This window comes from Canis lupus, chromosome 11 (assembly GCF_048164855.1).
Source record: "Canis lupus baileyi chromosome 11, mCanLup2.hap1, whole genome shotgun sequence".
Taxonomy (NCBI): Eukaryota; Metazoa; Chordata; class Mammalia; order Carnivora; family Canidae; genus Canis; species Canis lupus.
Genome location: NC_132848.1, coordinates 34465588 through 34484074, shown reverse-complemented (window position 1 = coordinate 34484074; position 18487 = coordinate 34465588). Strand labels below are relative to the sequence as shown.

At 36.0% G+C, this 18487-nt stretch overlaps 1 protein-coding gene across 5 annotated transcripts in view; it reads right to left on the bottom strand.

The window, feature by feature from the left end:
• The window catches only part of CRY1 (cryptochrome circadian regulator 1), a 113393-nt gene that overhangs the window by 17172 nt on the left and 77734 nt on the right, over nt 1–18487 (bottom strand). For all 5 annotated transcript variants that reach the window (XM_072844224.1, XM_072844225.1, XM_072844226.1 and 2 more), the window contains exons 3-10: nt 11659–11801; nt 5792–5976; nt 5326–5414; nt 4622–4762; nt 4229–4540; nt 2502–2653; nt 2063–2265; nt 1862–1957 (exon numbers count right to left, since the gene is read on the bottom strand). In XM_072844224.1, coding sequence (XP_072700325.1) covers nt 1862–1957; nt 2063–2265; nt 2502–2653; nt 4229–4540; nt 4622–4762; nt 5326–5414; nt 5792–5976; nt 11659–11801 — 1321 coding nt within the window. The remainder of the gene's footprint in view (nt 1–1861; nt 1958–2062; nt 2266–2501; nt 2654–4228; nt 4541–4621; nt 4763–5325; nt 5415–5791; nt 5977–11658; nt 11802–18487) is intronic.

Below are 18487 nucleotides of genomic sequence, written 5' to 3'. Positions count from 1 at the left end.
ACTAAAACATATTACTATCATAGATTGCGTTTTATCATAAGAACAACAATACTTCAAGTCATCTGTGTACAAGTCATAAAGAACCTTGCCCTTTGAGATACTGTAAAATAAAAGCCTACAAACAGGGTAAGTAGAGGGCATAAAGAAATATGCTACAGAAGTATCTAAATGTCCTTTCAAATGGAACAGAAACCAGAAGGGAGAGAAATGTTTAATCGCATAGTCCAAACCCTCAGGATCTTTCCATAATCACTCTCATTTCCAGGTCCACAATGCTCTCTCCTTCAGCTGCCTACCCAAATGCTACCCAACCCACCATCTTGCAAGAAAACTTCTGTAGTTCCTTAAGTGCTCAATGATCTTTTTTTTCCCCTATTGTATGTGGAAGCAGCATCTTACAATTTATAACTTTTTTCGCCTCATAGCACCTAATACAAAGTGTGTTACAGCCAACTATTTACATGATTAGAGTACTTCAGGATTTATTAATCCTATTATATCATAAAATACATGTGTATTTGTAAAGCAAAATTATTTCAATTTAACTTCCTACCATAATTAGTTTTTATGGTTAATTCCAAATAATAAATACAGATTTGAGTGGAACAAGAGGCAGTCTGTACCATCACCACCCATTAGTTGGGCACCTGATGCCTGTTGCTTCCTACCCTTCTGTTACCTGCCTACTATTTATGTGCTTCACAGAACTTCTGTCCCTCAAATTCATGTATGGACAGAGGAAGCAAGCTGTGAAGTGAACAAGAGATCTGACAAAACTACTAAATTGATATCTTACTGAAGTTCAAATTGTAGGAGACTCTCAGAAGAACACTTCTGAAGTATACTGCCATCACTGACAACTACTAGACATTCCAGTAAAAAAATGCTTGATCTTATAAAAGTACATATGGCATTACATTTGCAGGGGAGGCCCAATAAGGACTTTAGGACTAGTCAGATCTGGATCTGAATTTTACTTACTGTGGAATCATAGTTAATTTACCTAACCTTTCTTGGCTTATTTCCAACACCACCTCCCAGGTTATTGTGACAATGTGGCAAAAATCCCCTTGTACTGTGCACAAAGTAGATAGTTAAAATGAATGTTTTGTTCCTTTCTCCTTAATCTAATTGTTAGAGAATAAATATATGCTCTCAAAAGGATGGAGTGTATTTCTGAATCAGAAAGGCTCAATTTTTAAAATAAGTTTTATTCTTAATATCAATTTTAAACGTGACCTTTTTGGAAAAAAAATAAGCATCCCTCAAATGCTGCCTTGTTTTTAATCAAATTAATTACCATGATGCTATTTTTGGTTAGAATCTTTGAAAACTGCCACAATGATTCAAATTACCAATAAATACTGGCTTCTTGACGTTATTAATACACACATTAAGAATATATGTGGCAACCAAATATTTATCATATAGAAAACCACTATCAATCAGACTGTAAGGAAAAACTCGTGTGCAAAAAGACTAAAGACTATGCGTGTGTATGATAAATCTTTTGGCCATATTCACAGGACCACTGACCTTAACTAATAACCTTATACCTGATATGCACCTAACAAACTAAAAAATAATGAGCCTTCAGAAAATATAAGTTTCATTTTACCCTTAAAATTGCCCTCTTCATTCAGTTTGCAAGATCTTTACCTTGAGCTAAATTCTACTACACATAATGTTTTCCATCTCCCAAATATCACTAATGGAATGAGGGAGGGCGTGTGTGTGTGTGTGTGTGTGTGTGTGTGTCTGTACACATGTATGCAGAAAAAACATTACAGTGAGACTCAATAAAAATATATTTGATTATTAATCTCTTTATGTTAAGTATAGAAATTTCCTTTTCACTTACTTCCACTGCTGCTACAACCTGGAATATTTTCTCCAGGAGAATACCCCATGAGGCCTCCATTCCCATTAGGATTAGAAGGCACTGATGCAAGAAGACCTAAAGGGAAAAAAAACTCCTATTAAAATATGATCAAGATCAAATTCAAGGATAGGTACATAAACACCTGCCAAAGAAACAAACCAAAGGTAATTACTGACATACCCAGTCCTCTATATCGTGAAAGCTGCTGGTAGATCTGCTTCATCCTCTCAATATTCAAACGGCTTGCCTCAGCATGATTCACCATTGGTTTAGGATAATTAACTCCTATCAAACATTTGGCTACCTTTTGGATACCTTCTGGTGCATTCCAGGGATCATAGATATATTTTGCAGGGAAACCTCTTAGGACAGGCAAATAACGCCTTTTGGGAGAAGGAAGAAAAACTATTAATAAAATAAACTACAAGCAAATTATAACAAACTTATTATTAGCTATGAATGACCAAAATCAAGTCAATACCATTTAATGATTTGTTTACCCATCTCCTCATCTCTGCTGCCCATGATGAGTGGAAAAAAACCTTAAGTGTTGCTTTAACATGAAACGTTCTTCCTGGATTAGTTATTCCAAACTGAGTAATAATCACCCTTGATTTACCTGATATAGTCTCCATTGGGATCTGTTCTCCTACCAAAACCAACAGGGCAATAGCAGTGAAAAAACTGTTGGAAAAAGGAACTACAAGACAGCCACATCCAACTTCCAGCATTTATGCTCCAATCTGCATCAAGCAATAATTCTTCAAATACCTTCAGAAGTAACAGTAACCAATTAGTTTGTACACATATAATTCTCAAAGCAAGCATTTTCCAGGACTCTGTAGATCAAAAGTCAAGGCAAAGAAAATCTAGCACAGAACTGTAAAATTGAACATTCCAATGTTAGCCTCCTTGTCAATGTTCTATTCTGTACTGAGTTATTTCAGGGAAAGAAAAATATCAGTAGTATAAGTGAATTTCTGAATAGAATTTATCTCTCTGGTCTTTGCAATGTTATTGGGAAGAGGATAAAATAATTACTCAAGCTACTGATTCAATTAAAAATGCAAGAAAAAAAGCAGTAAACACTTTCAAGAAAGCAAAGATGCTACCAAGTAAATAACTAACAAAAACTTAGAAGTTTGATATACTGGTCTACATACAGGGAGCACCCAAATATAAATGACCTTTAAAAATGCACTAGCGAAAAAAAAAAAAAATGCACTAGCAAAAAAGAAAAAAAAAAGGCACTAGCATTATAGAGTTTAAATTTGGAATTCCTTCAGCAAAAGGGAAACAGAATTAAAATGTCTTTTTATAAAGTCATTAAGTGTGTACTATATACATCTATCTACCTCATGTACAACTTTGTACTAAGAAATACAGGAGATGAAAAAAAAAAAAAGAGGATCAGAAATGGTCCTTGTGGGATGCCTGGGAGGCTCAGCGGTTGAGCATCTGCCTTTGGCTCAGGGCATGATCCCAGGTCCGGGGATCGAGTCCCACATCAGGCTCCCTGCAAGGAGCCTGCTTCTCTCTCGGCCTAGATTTCTGCCTGCCTCTCTCTCTCTCTCCTCTCTCTCTCTCTCTCTCTCGAATAAATAAATAAATCTTTAAAAAAAAAAAAAGGTCCCTGGATAGGGAAAATCTAATCCTATTATGTATGACCACAGGTTGATGTCACAAAATGCAGTATGCTTCACTTTACATAATAGATCACTAAAAAGTATAATGTTAAAGTGAGGCAAAATGTTACATAATTTTTATAATATAAATTCATTACTTCTAAGAATTCTTGGGCAAATCCATTTTTGTAACAGAAATGATCACTTATAAATATTTCATCTAATGAGTCCAGTGTGTTAAACCTTATAGTTCCCTTGATGGCCAGGCTGGTTCAGTCTCTGAAATGACTTTAGGTTCATCAAACCAGTTTTCTGGGGGTGCCTGGGTGGCTCAGTCAGTAAAATGTCTGCCTTCAGCTCATATCATGACCCTAGGGTCCTAGAATGGAGCCCACATCACGCTTCCTGCTCAGCAGGGAGCCTGCTTCTTTCTCTCCCTTTGCCACTCCCCCTGTTTATAGTTTCTTGCATTCCCTCTCAAATAAATAAATCAAATCTTAAAAAAAAAAAAAATAAAACCAGTTTTCACCATTTTTCCTGTCTGAATACACCATTCTGCTCTCCAAGAGTATGCCTGTGTTAGGGAATTAAAATCTTTACCTGCTGAAAAAATTAGACTATAAATGAATCTAAATAATAGACAACTTCCAGGAATTGTCTTAATAAGGTATAGAGTCCTTCAAAATAAGACTGTGCTAACATTAGTTAGAAGAATACTCACCTTCATTCCTTCTTCCCAACTAATCCACAGGTCACCTCGGGTCAGGAAGCAAGCTACTGCATGTCTGGCTAAATGGTGAATCCAACCCTCCTGACGAAGCTGTGTCATGATGGCATCAATCCATGGAAAGCCTGTCCGGCCTTCTGCCCATTTTGCTAAAGCCTCGGGATTTTTATCCCAAGGAATCTGAACACAGATGGGGTTTCCTTCCATTTTATCAAAGCGTGGATTATTTGTTGCTGCTGTATAGAAAAATTCACGCCATAACAGTTGCCCATAAAGGGAAAGGGGAGGGGAACTATTCTTCTTCACCTAAGGTTAAAAAGCAAAGTATTATTATCAGCAATTTTTAAAGAAGTATTTTGAAAAATAAGCTTCAGTTTTAGACAATACCTTTTTGTAGAGATCTGTGAGTTTGAAGTAAAATAGTCGACATGACAAACAACCAAATCGGAGATAAGGACTGAGTCCAGTAGGGCTAGCGAGCAGGGAATTTGCATTCATTCGAGGTCTTTCAAAGTTTGCCACCCAAGCCTGAAAATACACAGAGAAAATTATGCTAACTAACTGCCTTTTCCATTTTAAAAGAGTGTTTAAAACAGACATATTTTTTAAAGGTTACACAGTTCTTGGAGATAAAATTTTATTTTCCCAGTCACAAACATGTTTTAATAACAAAACACAACAGAATAAACGTGAGCATTCTTCTGTTTCAGCCATCCTCGTGTAGCACATACTCATATGAAATAAATTATATTCAAATTCCTAACACCAAGCTGAGAGGACTTTCAACCTGTCTCCTTGACATTGAGGTAAAGGTGAAATAGAAGAATAGCTTCAAAGTTATGGTCATCAGATACCAGCTTACACAGAAAGAATAGAAGAGGTAGTACTGGTAGTAGATAAAGAGGAAATTGTCAGCAGAGGAGGAAAAAATATTCAAACAAAGAGATGGTTGTTAATTTTCAAACAATTAGGTTTATGCTATTTTAACTATTTTAATTCTTCTGTTTAACAGTCTATATATTGCTTTTAAAAAAGAGTGAATTTTTTTTTAAATGCCAGTTTGGAAATATAAGCATGATCTATAATTATACTTTTCTTTCCAAATGCCTTTCCAAACGTGTAAGTGCTTCAGTTTCTCCGCCTGGCCATACTGCAGAGGGCAAACCATCTGTATCAAAACCTAAAAAAAAAAAAAAAGAAACAGAAAAAAGAAAAAATATTCTTCTAGAACTAAAATAATTTTTATTGAACCATAATAATTGGGAAAAACTACTTTGCAGAAAAATTATGACAGTAGCATAAAAATGAACTGAGGGCCCTGGATAGGTCCTCACATATAAGGATATAACATGGTCTCTATTCTTTTGGACAAACATCTTAAGGTGATAATAGATCATATTTATAAAACAAATAATGTACAAATTTATCACTTCTTTGCTTAAGAGTTTCTTTTAGACTTTTTTCTCCTTTCCCTTTTAAAGCAAAAACCTTATATGTTAAATTAGAAGTGAGATTTTCTGAGAGATTTATTAACTCTCAAACTTCATTTACACCTACCTAGTTCTTCCAGTGAAGGGACCCCATATTTCTCATCATGGTCATCAGACAGAGGAGTTGTGCACTTTTCTACTACTTCTGAAGTAATTGTCTCTACTGGTATCTCTAGTGGTTCCATTTTGCTGATGAGAGTCTGGAATCTTTTATATGTAAGAGGTGGTTGTCCACCATTGAGTTCGATGATCCTATTACAAAGTTAGTAAAATGCAAAAAAAACAAAAACAAAAACAAAAAACTTAGTAAAATGCAGTTAATATTAAAAAATGATAATATACTTTGTTGATAAGTTCTAAGAATGCTTAAGATCAGAAAACAAAATTAATTACTTAAGACTTCCAGGAGGATATAAACTTCTTATATGACCAGGAAACTTATTAAAATATCTAAAAATTATTCTCATTTTCTAGACATCTGTTGTGTGTCAAAAATATACAGCATGCGAATAACAAAACCTTAAGACAAAGGGTATTATTAAGCACCTATGAGTGATGGCTAAGTTAGCCTAAAGGCAATAACATAGAAGTTATATATATATATGAAAAGGTAAAAATATTACAACTCAGCTCAAAGAATCTCTTAATCATCAGTAAAAACTAAACCAGACCAATATTATACTGAAGGGCAATAAAGCAAGTATTACTAGGATTCTATAACTATAGAAATAATCAATTGCTACTTCCTGTTGTGCTCATCATGCCTTTGTTAAATTTGCCAGCATATATGTCTTATGAACATACTTTATATTTACTTCTGATCACTAAATGCCTCAATCAAGTCATACTAAAAAGAGGATTAGCTTTGCCAATCATAGTGTGCATTAGACACTACTCACAAATAACTAATTATTCTTTTTTACTATGGCCATTTTGCTTGGCATTTAGCCCTAACAAAGAATTACTGGTAAAATCCATGCCATCATTTTATGGTTCAGAAACTAAAGCCTACCAAAAGAGCTAAACGAATTAGTCAAGGTTGCATAATTAATAAATAGTAAATCAAGGTTTTCTTAATCCAAATATAGTACATTTCTTAAAAGTTTTAAATTCCAGTTAGTTAACATGCAGTGTAATATTAGTTTCAGGTGTACATTTAGTACAATTCAACACTTCCACACAACACGAGGTTGCTCATCATAAGTGTACTCCTTAATCCCCACCACTTATTTAACCCACTCCTCACCCACCTCCCCTCTGGTAACCATCAGTTTGTTCTCTATAGTTAAGAGTCTGTTTCTTGGATTGCCTCTCTTTTTTTTCCCCTATTCTTGTTTGTTTTGCTTCTTAAATTCTATTTTTCATTAATAGTGTATAGGAATGCAACAGCTCTTTATACATTGGTTTTGTATCTACATTTTTACTGAATTCCTTTATCAGTTCTAGTAGTTTTTTGGCAGAGTCTTCAGGGTTTTTATATACACAGTATCATGTCATCTGTAAATAGTGAGAGTTTTACTTTTTCCTTAACAATCTGGATCCCTTTTATTTCTTTATATTGTCTAACTGCTGTGGCTAGGACTTCTAGTACTATGTTGCATAAAAGTGGTGGGAGTGGACATCTTTGTCTTATTCCTGACTTTAGGGAGAAAGCTCTTAGTTTTTCATGTAAGGCCTTTATTATGTTGAAATATGTTTCCTCTAGACTCACCTGCAGAAGATTCTTATCATGAATGGATGTTGCACGCACTTTGTCAAATGCTTTTTCTGCATCTACTGAAATGATCATATGGGTTTTTAAAAAAGATTTGAGAGAGAGAGAGCACGCACACATGCGCATGTGAGCACCCAAATAGGGGTAGGCACAGAGGGAGAGGGAGACGCAAGGAGACTAATGTGGGGCTCAATTCCAGGATCATGACCTGAGCTGAAAGCAGACGTTTAACTGACTGAGCCACCCAGGGACCCAATGATCATATGATTTTTATCCTCTTACTGATGTAACATATCAGGTTGATTATTTTGCAAATATTGAGTCATGTTCACATGTTAGGAATAAATCCCACTTGATCATGGTGTATAATTTTTTAATGTACTGTCGGAATCTGTTTGCTAGTATTCTGCTGAAAATTTTTGCCTCTACATTCATGAGAGATATTGGCCTATCGATCCTTTTTATGGTGTCTTTATCTGGTTTGGTATCAGGCTAACACTGGCCTCACAGAATGAATTTGGAAGTGTAATTAAGAAAACAGTCTCATTTATAATTGCGCCAAAATAAATAAATAAAATATCAGGGAATCTGGGTGGCTTGGTCAGTTAAGCAACTGCTTTCGGGTCAGGTCATCATGATCCCAGGCTCCCTGCTCAGTGGGAGTCTGTTTCTCCCTCTTCTCCCCACATCTACTTGTGCTCACTCTCTCTCTCTCTCAAATAAATAAACAAAATCATTTAAAAAAATTTAATATATCTAGGAATAAAGTTAACCAAAGAGGTGAAAGACTTGTACTCCAAAAACTATAAAATGCTAACAAATTCTAGACAACACAAAGAAAGAGAAAGATACTCCATGCTCCTAGGTTGAAAGAACAAATACTAATGAGGCACCTGGCTGGCTCAGTCAAAAGAGCATGCAATTAATTCTTGATGTTGGGGTCATGACTTTGAGCCCCATGTTGGATGTAGAGATTACATAAACTTTAACTTTTGTTTAAAAATTAACAAAATTGTTAAAATGTCTACACTACTCAAAGCAATATACAGAGACACCTGGGTGGCTCAGTGGTTGAACATCTGTCTTTGGCTCAGGGCATGGTCCCAGAGTCCTGGGATCAAGTCCTGCATTGCGCTCCCCTTGAGAAGCCTGCTTCTTCCTCTGCCTATGTCTCTGCCTTTCTCTTTGTGTCTCTCATAAATAAATAAATAAAATCTTAAAAATAAAGCAACATACACATTTAATGCAATCCCTATCAAAATATCAACAGCATTTTTCACAGAGCTAGAACAAACAATTCTAAAGCTGGTGTGGAACCACAGAAGACCTGTAATTGCCAAAGCAATTGTGAAAAAGAAAAAAACTGGAGGTATCACAATTCCAAATTTTAAGTTATATTACAAAGTGGTAGTAATTAAAACAGTGTGGTACTGGCATAAAAAGAGACACACAGATCAGTGGAATAGAATAGAAAACCAGAAATAAACCCACAATTATAAATGGTCAGTTAACCTTTGACAAAGGAAGAATGAATATACAATGGGGAAATGTCTCTTTAACAAATGGTGTTAAGAAAACCTGATAGCTACATGGAAAAGAATGAAACTGGACCACTTTCTTGCACCATACACAAAAATAAACTCAAAATGGATTAAAGAACTAAGTGTAAGATCTGAAACCGTAACAATTCTTGAAGAGAGCACAGGCAGTAATTTCTCTGACATCAGCTATAGCAACATTCTTCTAGATATGCCTCCTCAGGCAAGGGAAATAAAAGCAAAAATAAACTATGGGGCTTCAACAAAATAAAAAGGTTCTGCAAAGGAAACAATCAACAAAACTAAAAGGCAACCTACCGAATGGGAGAAGATATTTACAAATGACATAGCTGATAAAAGGCTGGTATACAAAATAAATAACGAACTTATAAAACTCAACACCCCAAACCCAAATCATCCAATTAAAAATGGGCAGGATAGAGACGCCTGGGTAGCTCAGCGGTTGAGCATCTGCCTTAAGCTCAGGGTGTAATCCCAGTCTGGAGATCAAGTCCTGCATCAGACTCCCTGAAAGGAGCCTGCTTCTCCCTCTGCTGTGTCTGTCTCTTTCTCTCTGTGTCTCTCATCAATAATAAATAAATAAAATCTTTTTTTTTAAAGAGCAGAATATATGATCAGACATTTTTCCAAAGAAGACATCCAGATGGCCAAGAGATACATGAAAAGATGTTCAGTATCACTCATCAGGGAATTGCAAATCAAAACTACAAAATCACCTCACACCTGTCAGAACAGCTAAATTTAAAAACACAAGAAACAAGTGTTGGTGAGGATATGGAGAAAAGAGAACCTTCTTACACTCTCGGTGGGAATGCAAACTGATGCAGTCACTATGGAAAATGATATAGAAGTTCCCCCAAAAGTTAGAAATATAATTACCCTAAGATCCAGTAATTGTACTACTGGGTATTTACCCCCAACATACAAAAATTAGTATTAAAAGGGATACATGCATTCCTACATTTATAGCAGCATTATTTACAACAGCCAAACTATGGAAGCAGTCCAAGTGTCCATCAATGGATAAAAAAGACACACACACACACACACACACACACACACACACACGCATAGGAATATTATTCAGCCATAAAAAAGAACAAAACCTTGCCATTTGCAACAACATGGGATAGAGCTAGAGAATATAATGCTATGTGAAATAAGATCCCTGCCTGAAATCAAGCCATAGTTTTTTCATACATTTGGAAGAGGAGAATAAAATTAACTAGTTTGTCATGTAACACAGAATTAGCTTTATTAACTAGATAAAATGATTAAATAACTAAAAGTAAAATAATTTAAAAGGTACATAAATTATGAGATTTCAAGTTCAGGACTTACAAGGACAACAGTATGCCAAAACTTACTAACTTAATGAATCTTGTGAACCTTCAAGACTCAAACCATGTAATACTTCCTAAATTCAAACTTGACTACAGAATCTTTTTTGGACAAAGCATCACCAAGAAACGGTATTTCAAGAAATATACTTTGAGAAATAAGATATTATACCACTGTTCAGAGGGCCACAGTGATACATAGTAATATCACATACAATTTGCAACTGGACTTAAAATCCAGATAGACAAGATAAACACAAATGAAATAAAAAGAAAACCTTCAGACAATCAGACTAAATATATCACAGCATTTTGTGTCATCTAAACTATGAAAGTAATATTGCTAAGAGCCCAAAAAGGTAAGACCACAGGCCAAGTTAGAATAATCAAGGAAACTTTTGTGATGCTCTTAATAGTTTGTTTTTTTTTATGTCTCTGCCTCTCTCTCTCTCTCTGTGACTATCATAAATAAATAAAAATTTAAAAAAAAAAAAAAAAAAAGAAAATGTCAATTTAAAAAAAAAAAAAAAAAAAAAAAAAAGATTTTACTTATTTCCCCATGAGAGACACACACAGAGAGGCAGAGACACAGGCAGAGGGAGAAGCAGGCTCCATGCAGGGAGCCTGATGTGGGACTCAATCCCGGGACCCCAGGATCACGCCCTGGGCCGAAGGTGGCGCTAAACCGCTGAGCCATCCGAGCTGCCCACTCTTAATAGTTTGAAATTGAAATTCTAAGTATTTTTATCTTCTGCACTCATTTGTCTGGATTCTGGCATCTGTCACTGAGTAAGTAAAAAATCAGAGAAGTTCAATAAAATGCTAAGGGTCTGACATATATTCATTGAATTCTCCCACAATTCTATTATGTATATGTTGTTACTTCCATTTTAAAAAACTTAAGTCCTGTGGGTTAAAATTTACTTGTCCATGTATTTTTTTAAAAAGGATCCTGAGGGCAGCTCCGGTGGCGCAGCGGTTTGGCGCTGCCTGCAGCCTGGGGTGTGATGCCAGAGGCCCGGGATCAAGTCCCACATGGGGCTCCCTGCATGGAGCCTGCTTCTCCCTCTCCCTCTGCCTGTGTCTCTGCCTCTCTCTCTGTGTCTATGAATAAATAAATAAAATCTTAAAAAAATAAAAATAAAAGGATCCTGAGATTAAGACATGAGCTGAGATCAAGAGTCAGATGCTTAATTGACTGAGCCATCCAGGTGCCCCTTGTCCATGTACGTAACACCACTGATCTGTACACTTAAAAATGGTTGAGATAACAAATATTATGTGCATCTTATCAAAATAAACAAAAAGAAAAAAAACTTACTTGTCCAGGTCATATAATGTATGTGAAATTCGTACAATTACTTCTACTCCAGCTTCAGTAGCCAGTTTCTTAATAGCTGCATCTCGTTCCTTTCCAAAGGGCTCAGAATCATACTCAATTGAAAGTTTAGTAATGTTCCATTCCTAAAATAAGGAAAAGGGACAAAATGTACACAAATTTTAATTATTATTTTTCCATTATAACAATACATTCTGGTAAAAATGTGAAAAGCTCCAATTCTACATATAAAATGATCATACATAAACTTTGAATATGCAGGAAAAAACACACAATTTATAAATTTAGAATTATGTAACTAAGAAATGAACACTCACTAGATTTTAGGCACTGCAGTAGGCAGTAGACAATCTGGTAGTATGCTTAAGATCAGCTTCCTACAATAATTGTGTTTGTATAGCACTTTACTTTTCAAATAAATTACACTTCTATTATCTCATTTGCTCCTCAAAATAAACCTCAGTTTAGCAGGTTGATAACTCTGGTTGATAACTCCATTTGGCAGATAAGGTTATTTTAAAAATTTAGGGACCTGCCCAAGTTCAAAAAGAACAGGAATACTTAGAGGGTATTTTTGTCTGCTGATTCGAAGAATTGGTCTTTCACAAACCTTTTTTTTTTAACTTTATTTTTAAAGATTTTATTTATTTATTCGAGAGAGAGAGAGAGATCAGCAGAGACACAGGCAAAGAGAGAAGCAGGCTCCGTGCAGGGAGCCTGACGTGGGACTCAATCCCGGAACTGCAGAATCACGCCCTGGGCCAAAGGCAGATGCTCAACCACTGAGCCACCCAGGCATCCCTTTCACAAACCTTTGATAGTTAATATGGTACTTTGCAGAGGTACTCTGTTTTACAATTTTTTATTTCCGATTACCAAAAAATGTTAACTGTGGAGATACAGAGATAGTAATAATGTCAGATATTTATTGAGTATCAGGTGCTATATTGATAAGCTCTGTACACATTACCTTATAGTGATTTTCAATGTGGAGGCTGTGACTTAAAGCAATTGTAATTTCCGAAGGGGGTAGTAACTTTTTAAATTTATTATTTTTAAAGATTTTATTTATTTATTCATGAGAATACACAGAGAGGAGAGAGAGAGAGGCAGAGACACAGGCAGAGGGAGAAGCAGGCTTCATGCAGGGAGTCTGACATGGGACTCGATCTCAGATTTCCAGGATCACGCCCTGGGCCAAAGGCGGCGCTAAAACGCTGAGCCACCCAGGCTGCCCATGTAGTAACTTTTTCAATTCTTAAATGTACTCTGATATATCTTACAAGAAAAAAAAAATCAACTGTTAAGTCTACTATTATTTAACTAACTATATGGTAACACACTAATTCTCCAAATCTGTACAAATTAGACAAGGACTGTTCCCAATGGTAGGTTAAAAAAAATGCTAGTATAAACACTGCAGTGTATATCCTTATCTTTATGAATGCATCTTAAACATTTTGGGGGCCTTAGTTCTATTTTTCCTAGAAACAGTTCCTTGAAAAACAATGAATAGATAAGTGCATTTAAAATTTTGACATTGTCGGGATCCCTGGGTGGCGCAGCGGTTTGGCGCCTGCCTTTGGCCCAGGGCGCGATCCTGGAGACCCGGGATCAAATCCCACGTCGGGCTCCCGGTGCATGGAGCCTGCTTCTCCCTCTGCCTGTGTCTCTGCCTCTCTCTCTCTCTCTGTGTGACTATCAAATAAAAATTAAAAAAAAAAAAAAATTTTTGACATTGTCAAATTTTCCACCAGATATATTGTACCAATTCTCATTCTCATCAGTAGAATACCAATGTGTTTGGTCCCCATATACTTGCCAGTAGAGTGTGTTGAAGGTTTTTTGAAACTACTAACAAGGGATCCCTGGGGGGCGCAGCGGTTTGGCGCCTGCCTTTGGCCCAGGGCGCGATCCTGGAGACCTGGGATCGAATCCCACATCGGGCTCCCGGTGCATGGAGCCTGCTTCTCCCTCTGCCTGTGTCTCTGCCTCTCTCTCTCTCTCTGTGACTATCATAAATAAATAAAAAAAATAAAATAAACTACTAACAAATACACATGGTATAGACAGAAAAATAATATCTCATTTTAAACATTTTCCTTCCTTGAACATTTTGAAGAATGCATACCAAGTCATGGATAGCTGTTACCTTTGGATAGCTGTTAGCTTTGAAATTTCAGAGTGCAAAAGGGAATTATTTTTATTTTACACACTGTTGCACTGTTCACATTTGTTAGAACAATCATGTATTGTTTTTGAAATTTAGAAACAAAATTAAAATAAGGGTGGGAAAGCATTATATTACTTTGTTTCTATACTGCTAGTATAGAATAGTAGTTTAAATCACAGGATCTAAAGTCAGACCTGAGTTCAAAGACTGGCTCAACTATTTGCACAAATGGCTAAATTCTTTATGCCTGCTTCTTCACCTATAAAATGAGTAGAACGTGAGTAATGTGCTTAGAGAGTACCTACCACATAATAAACACTATGTGTTTGCTGCAGTAAAATGAAAAAAAATCATACAGGGTTGCTGAAAGATTAAATAATACATGTAAATTATTAAGGACATAGTACACAGTAAGTCCTCAATGAATGGCAGCTATTATTACTAGCCATTTGTATACTTCTTCTTTGGTGAGCTGCAACTTATGTTTGCTTGGTTTTCTAGCACAGTGAATTTTTCTCTTGCGGACTTGTAAGAGCTCTCTAAATTTTTTTTTAATTTATTCATTTATTTATTTATGATAGTCACAGGGGCGGGGGGGCAGAGACACAGGCAGAGGGAGAAGCAGGCTCCATGCACGGGAAGCCGGACATGGGATTCGATCCCAGGTCTCCAGGATCACGCCCTGGGCCAAAGGCAGGCGCCAAACCGCGGCGCCACCCAGGGATCCCCGAGCGCTCTAAATTTTAATGAATTCAACCTTTCTCTGCCATATATGCTACAACTTTTTTCCTAAATAGTTTGTAATTTTATGATTTTTTTTATAAATTTTTTTTTTAGTTTTTAGATAAATGGTAGAGTTTAAAATAAGTCAATAACACTTTTGAAAAGGAAGGGAATCAAAATATAGACAACATTACTAGTAAAGATAAATTGGAGAAAACATAATAGGTTTACGGGCAGGTAAGCTTGCTAATATTTCACCCCAGAATTAAAGAGATTAACCCATCCAATGATAAGCAGCACCTTCCCTGCAGTATATACTACCCCCATAAAACTTATCACACAGGAGAAAAGAAGAGGATGTGTGCTCTCAGCCACTGAGAAGAAAAGGTACAATCTGAGCTATACTCATCTAGCTCCTTTTACTAAACTGATCAATGAAATCTTTTACTTCTTCCTTGGGGATAAATTAGTGAACATCTCTCCATAAGAAAAACGAAAAGCAAAAAAAAAAAAAAAAAAAAGCCCACGCGCGCACAAAAAAAAAAGAAAAAGAAAAAAGAAAAACGAAAAGCTAGGGAAGAGAAGGTTCCCCAAACATTAAATGTATTAATTCATACATGAATATTATAGTTCTTATTACAGGGGGATACAATGCTAGGTCCCTCCCTCTTGGAGCTTACAGGAAGACTGGCAACACAAAGGTAAATTTAAGAAGTAAATACATAATAACTATTAGAAAAAAACATAATGCTATGGTAGAGAATATGGGGATGAGGGTAAGTTAGTAAACTAATTATCTACTCTTTCTTCTCCAATTCCACTTGCAAGGCTTTCAGTTGGTAGTGAAAGTTTATATCCTTGATTGCTCCCTATCTTAGGTGGAAAGCACTCGGTATTTTACCATTAAGAATGACGTTAGCTATGTTTTTAGTCGACCATCATTATCAGAGCACCTGGGTGGCTCCGTTGGTTAAATGTCTGCTGTCAGCTCAGATCATGATCCCAGGCTCCTGGGATCAAGCTGCACATCAGGGAGCCTGTTTCTTCTTCTCCCTCTGTCTCTCTCCACCTACTCGTGTTCTCATTCATTATGCTCTCTCAAATAGGTAAACTTTTTTTTTAAAAGACAGCCTTTATCAAATTAATATTTACCAAGTTTATATTCCTAGTTTGCTTATTCCTAGTTTTAAGCAAACCATAAATGGATGCTGAATGCTTTTTCTTCATCTATTGTGATAACTGTAATAGCTTTTCCTTTTTTCTTTTAATAGGAAGAATTACTTTAATTGATTTTTATAATGTTAAACCAACTTTGTATTCCTGGGAAAAATTGAGGTAGTATTATTTTAAAATATTGCTAATTTCAATTTATTAATATATTGTTAAGGATATGAGCCTGTTTCTGGGGGACACTGGCTATCCTTACTTTTTTTTCTTAAGATTTCTTCCTCGGGTTTTGATATTAGAGTATGGTGTTAAAGTTATGCTGGTCTCATAAAATAAGTGTTTTGGGGAATTGTTCCCTACATTTTCCTATGTTTTCTGAAAGGTGTTGTAAAACTGGTATGATTTCTTTCTCAAATACGTGATAGAATTCACATCTAAAGCAATCTTGGGCCTGGAGTTTTATTTATAAGGAAGGTTTTCAATTACAAACTCAATTTTTTTTTAAGAGATTTTATTTGAGGGACGCCTGGGTGGCTCGGTGGTTAAGCACCTGCCTTTGGCTCAGGGCGTGATCCTGGTGTCCTGGGATTGAGTCCCACATCAGGCTCCCTGTGTGGAGCCTGCTTCTCCCTCTGCCTAATAAATAAATAAAATTTTTAAAAATTTCTAAAAAAAAAAAAAGATTTTAGTTGAGAGAGAGAGAACGAGACAGAGTAAGCACACACATAGGCAGAGTGGCAGGCAGGGGGGAGAGGAAGAAGTAGGCTCCAGGCTGAGCAGGGAGCCCAATGTGGGGCTCGATCCCAGGACACTAGGATCATGACCTGAGCCAAAGGCAGATGCTTAACCAATGGAGCCACCCAGGCGCCCCTATAAGTTCAATTTCTTTAAGAGATATAGGGCTATTTGTGCTTGCTTCAGCAGCACATATACTAAAATAGGGCTATTCATTTTTTTTCTGAAACTTTTACAACTCCTACTTTCAAGAAATTTTTCATCTTAGTCATATAATTTATTGGCATTATGTTTTAACATCTTTTAGTATCCTTTTGAAATTTAGAGAATCTCTATTGATATCCCCCTTTTTATTCCTGATAAAAGTAATTTTCTCCTTTTTCACCCTGATCAATATTGTTAGTAGTTTATCAATTTAATCTTTTCGAAGACCTAGCTTTTGGCTTTGCTGACTGAATCAATCAGGGTTCATTCAGTCAGGAAAAGAAACATCAGCAGTTTGAACACAGAAAATTTAATATAAAGGATTATTAGCAAGTAAAAGGTGGTCAACAATGACAAAGAGTAAAAGAGAATGAGTTAAGGGTACACTATCCAATATGGTATATAGTCACTAGCCATAGAAGTGGCTTCTGAGCAGTTGAAATGTAGGTAGCTGGAACAGAGATGTGCTGTAAGCATATAATATATGCTGGATTTCAAAGATTTCATATGAAAAAAAGTTAAAATAGCTTACAATTTGAATAATCATCTTATATTGAAAGGAAAATATTTTGATATCCTGGGTTAAATATATTTTTTAAGTAAAATATATTCTTAACCTTAACTTTGTCTGTTTCTTTTTACTTTTTTTAATGTGGCGATTAGAAAATTTACAATTGCTTATGTGGCTTCTGTTGTCTACGGTGTCCAAAATTAGCAATTGCAGAATGCAGCTACTAAGAAATTAAGAAAAGAACCCTCCACTGATATTCACACCTCAATGCCTGGGTTTTGCTGCCACAATAACACAAAACCTTCCCTGGAGAGAAAGAACTTGCCAAAGGGCTAGGCAGACCTGGTTCATAGGAATAGCACCTTGGGTGGCTGAAAAACTTCCTACAGGGTATAGGTGAGCTGGAGTTGGTCTGTGTAAGTGGCCTGGGGGCAGGGAAATTTGCCAGAGGATGTGGTTAGGCAGGGGCTTGTCCAAAAGGGAAGCTGAAATAAATACTACTGGGTCTCCCACATGCTCAACTGCTGGCTAATGTCCCAAGAAAAAAGCTACCAATAAGGAAAGCCACTTTTCTCCTATTATGACTTTGCAGAGAACTACCAACATCTGTTGACATAACCTAGCATCAAGCCAGCTGACAAAGGAGAAATATTAACAGCATCCAGCTTCACTATCACAAAGCAGGACCTAGAAGGATAGATTAGAACTGAGAGACAATAAACTGAGTATTGCAATTTATTTTCTTTTCTTTTTTTTTTTTTTTTTTTTTTTTTTTTTTTTAAACTTTTATTTATTTATGATAGTCACACAGGGAGAGAGAGAGAGAGGCAGAGACATAGGCAGAGGGAGAAGCAGGCTCCGTGCACCGGGAGCCTGACGTGGGATTCGATCCTGGGTCTCCAGGATCACGCCCTGGGCCAAAGGCAGGCGCCAAACCGCTGCGCCACCCAGGGATCCCGCAATTTATTTTCTTTATTGTTTGCCTGCTTTGTTTCATTGATTTCCATTCCTCTGTTTATTATTCCCTTTCTTCTACTTACTATACTTTAGGCTTGATTTATTCTTTTTTTCTATTTTTAAGGTGGACTTAGTTCTTTGATTTTTTTTCTAATAGAGTGCTAAAAGCTATTAATTGTCCTCAAAGCACTGCTGTAGCTGAATCCCATAAATGTTTGTTTTTTAATAGCAAGTTAAAGTTTAATATTTTAAAAACATTTCTTACTATTTATTTCATTCTATTAAAGTCAAATAATATATTCTATAAAAGATGCCAGTTTTTAAAAAATTATTGATATGTT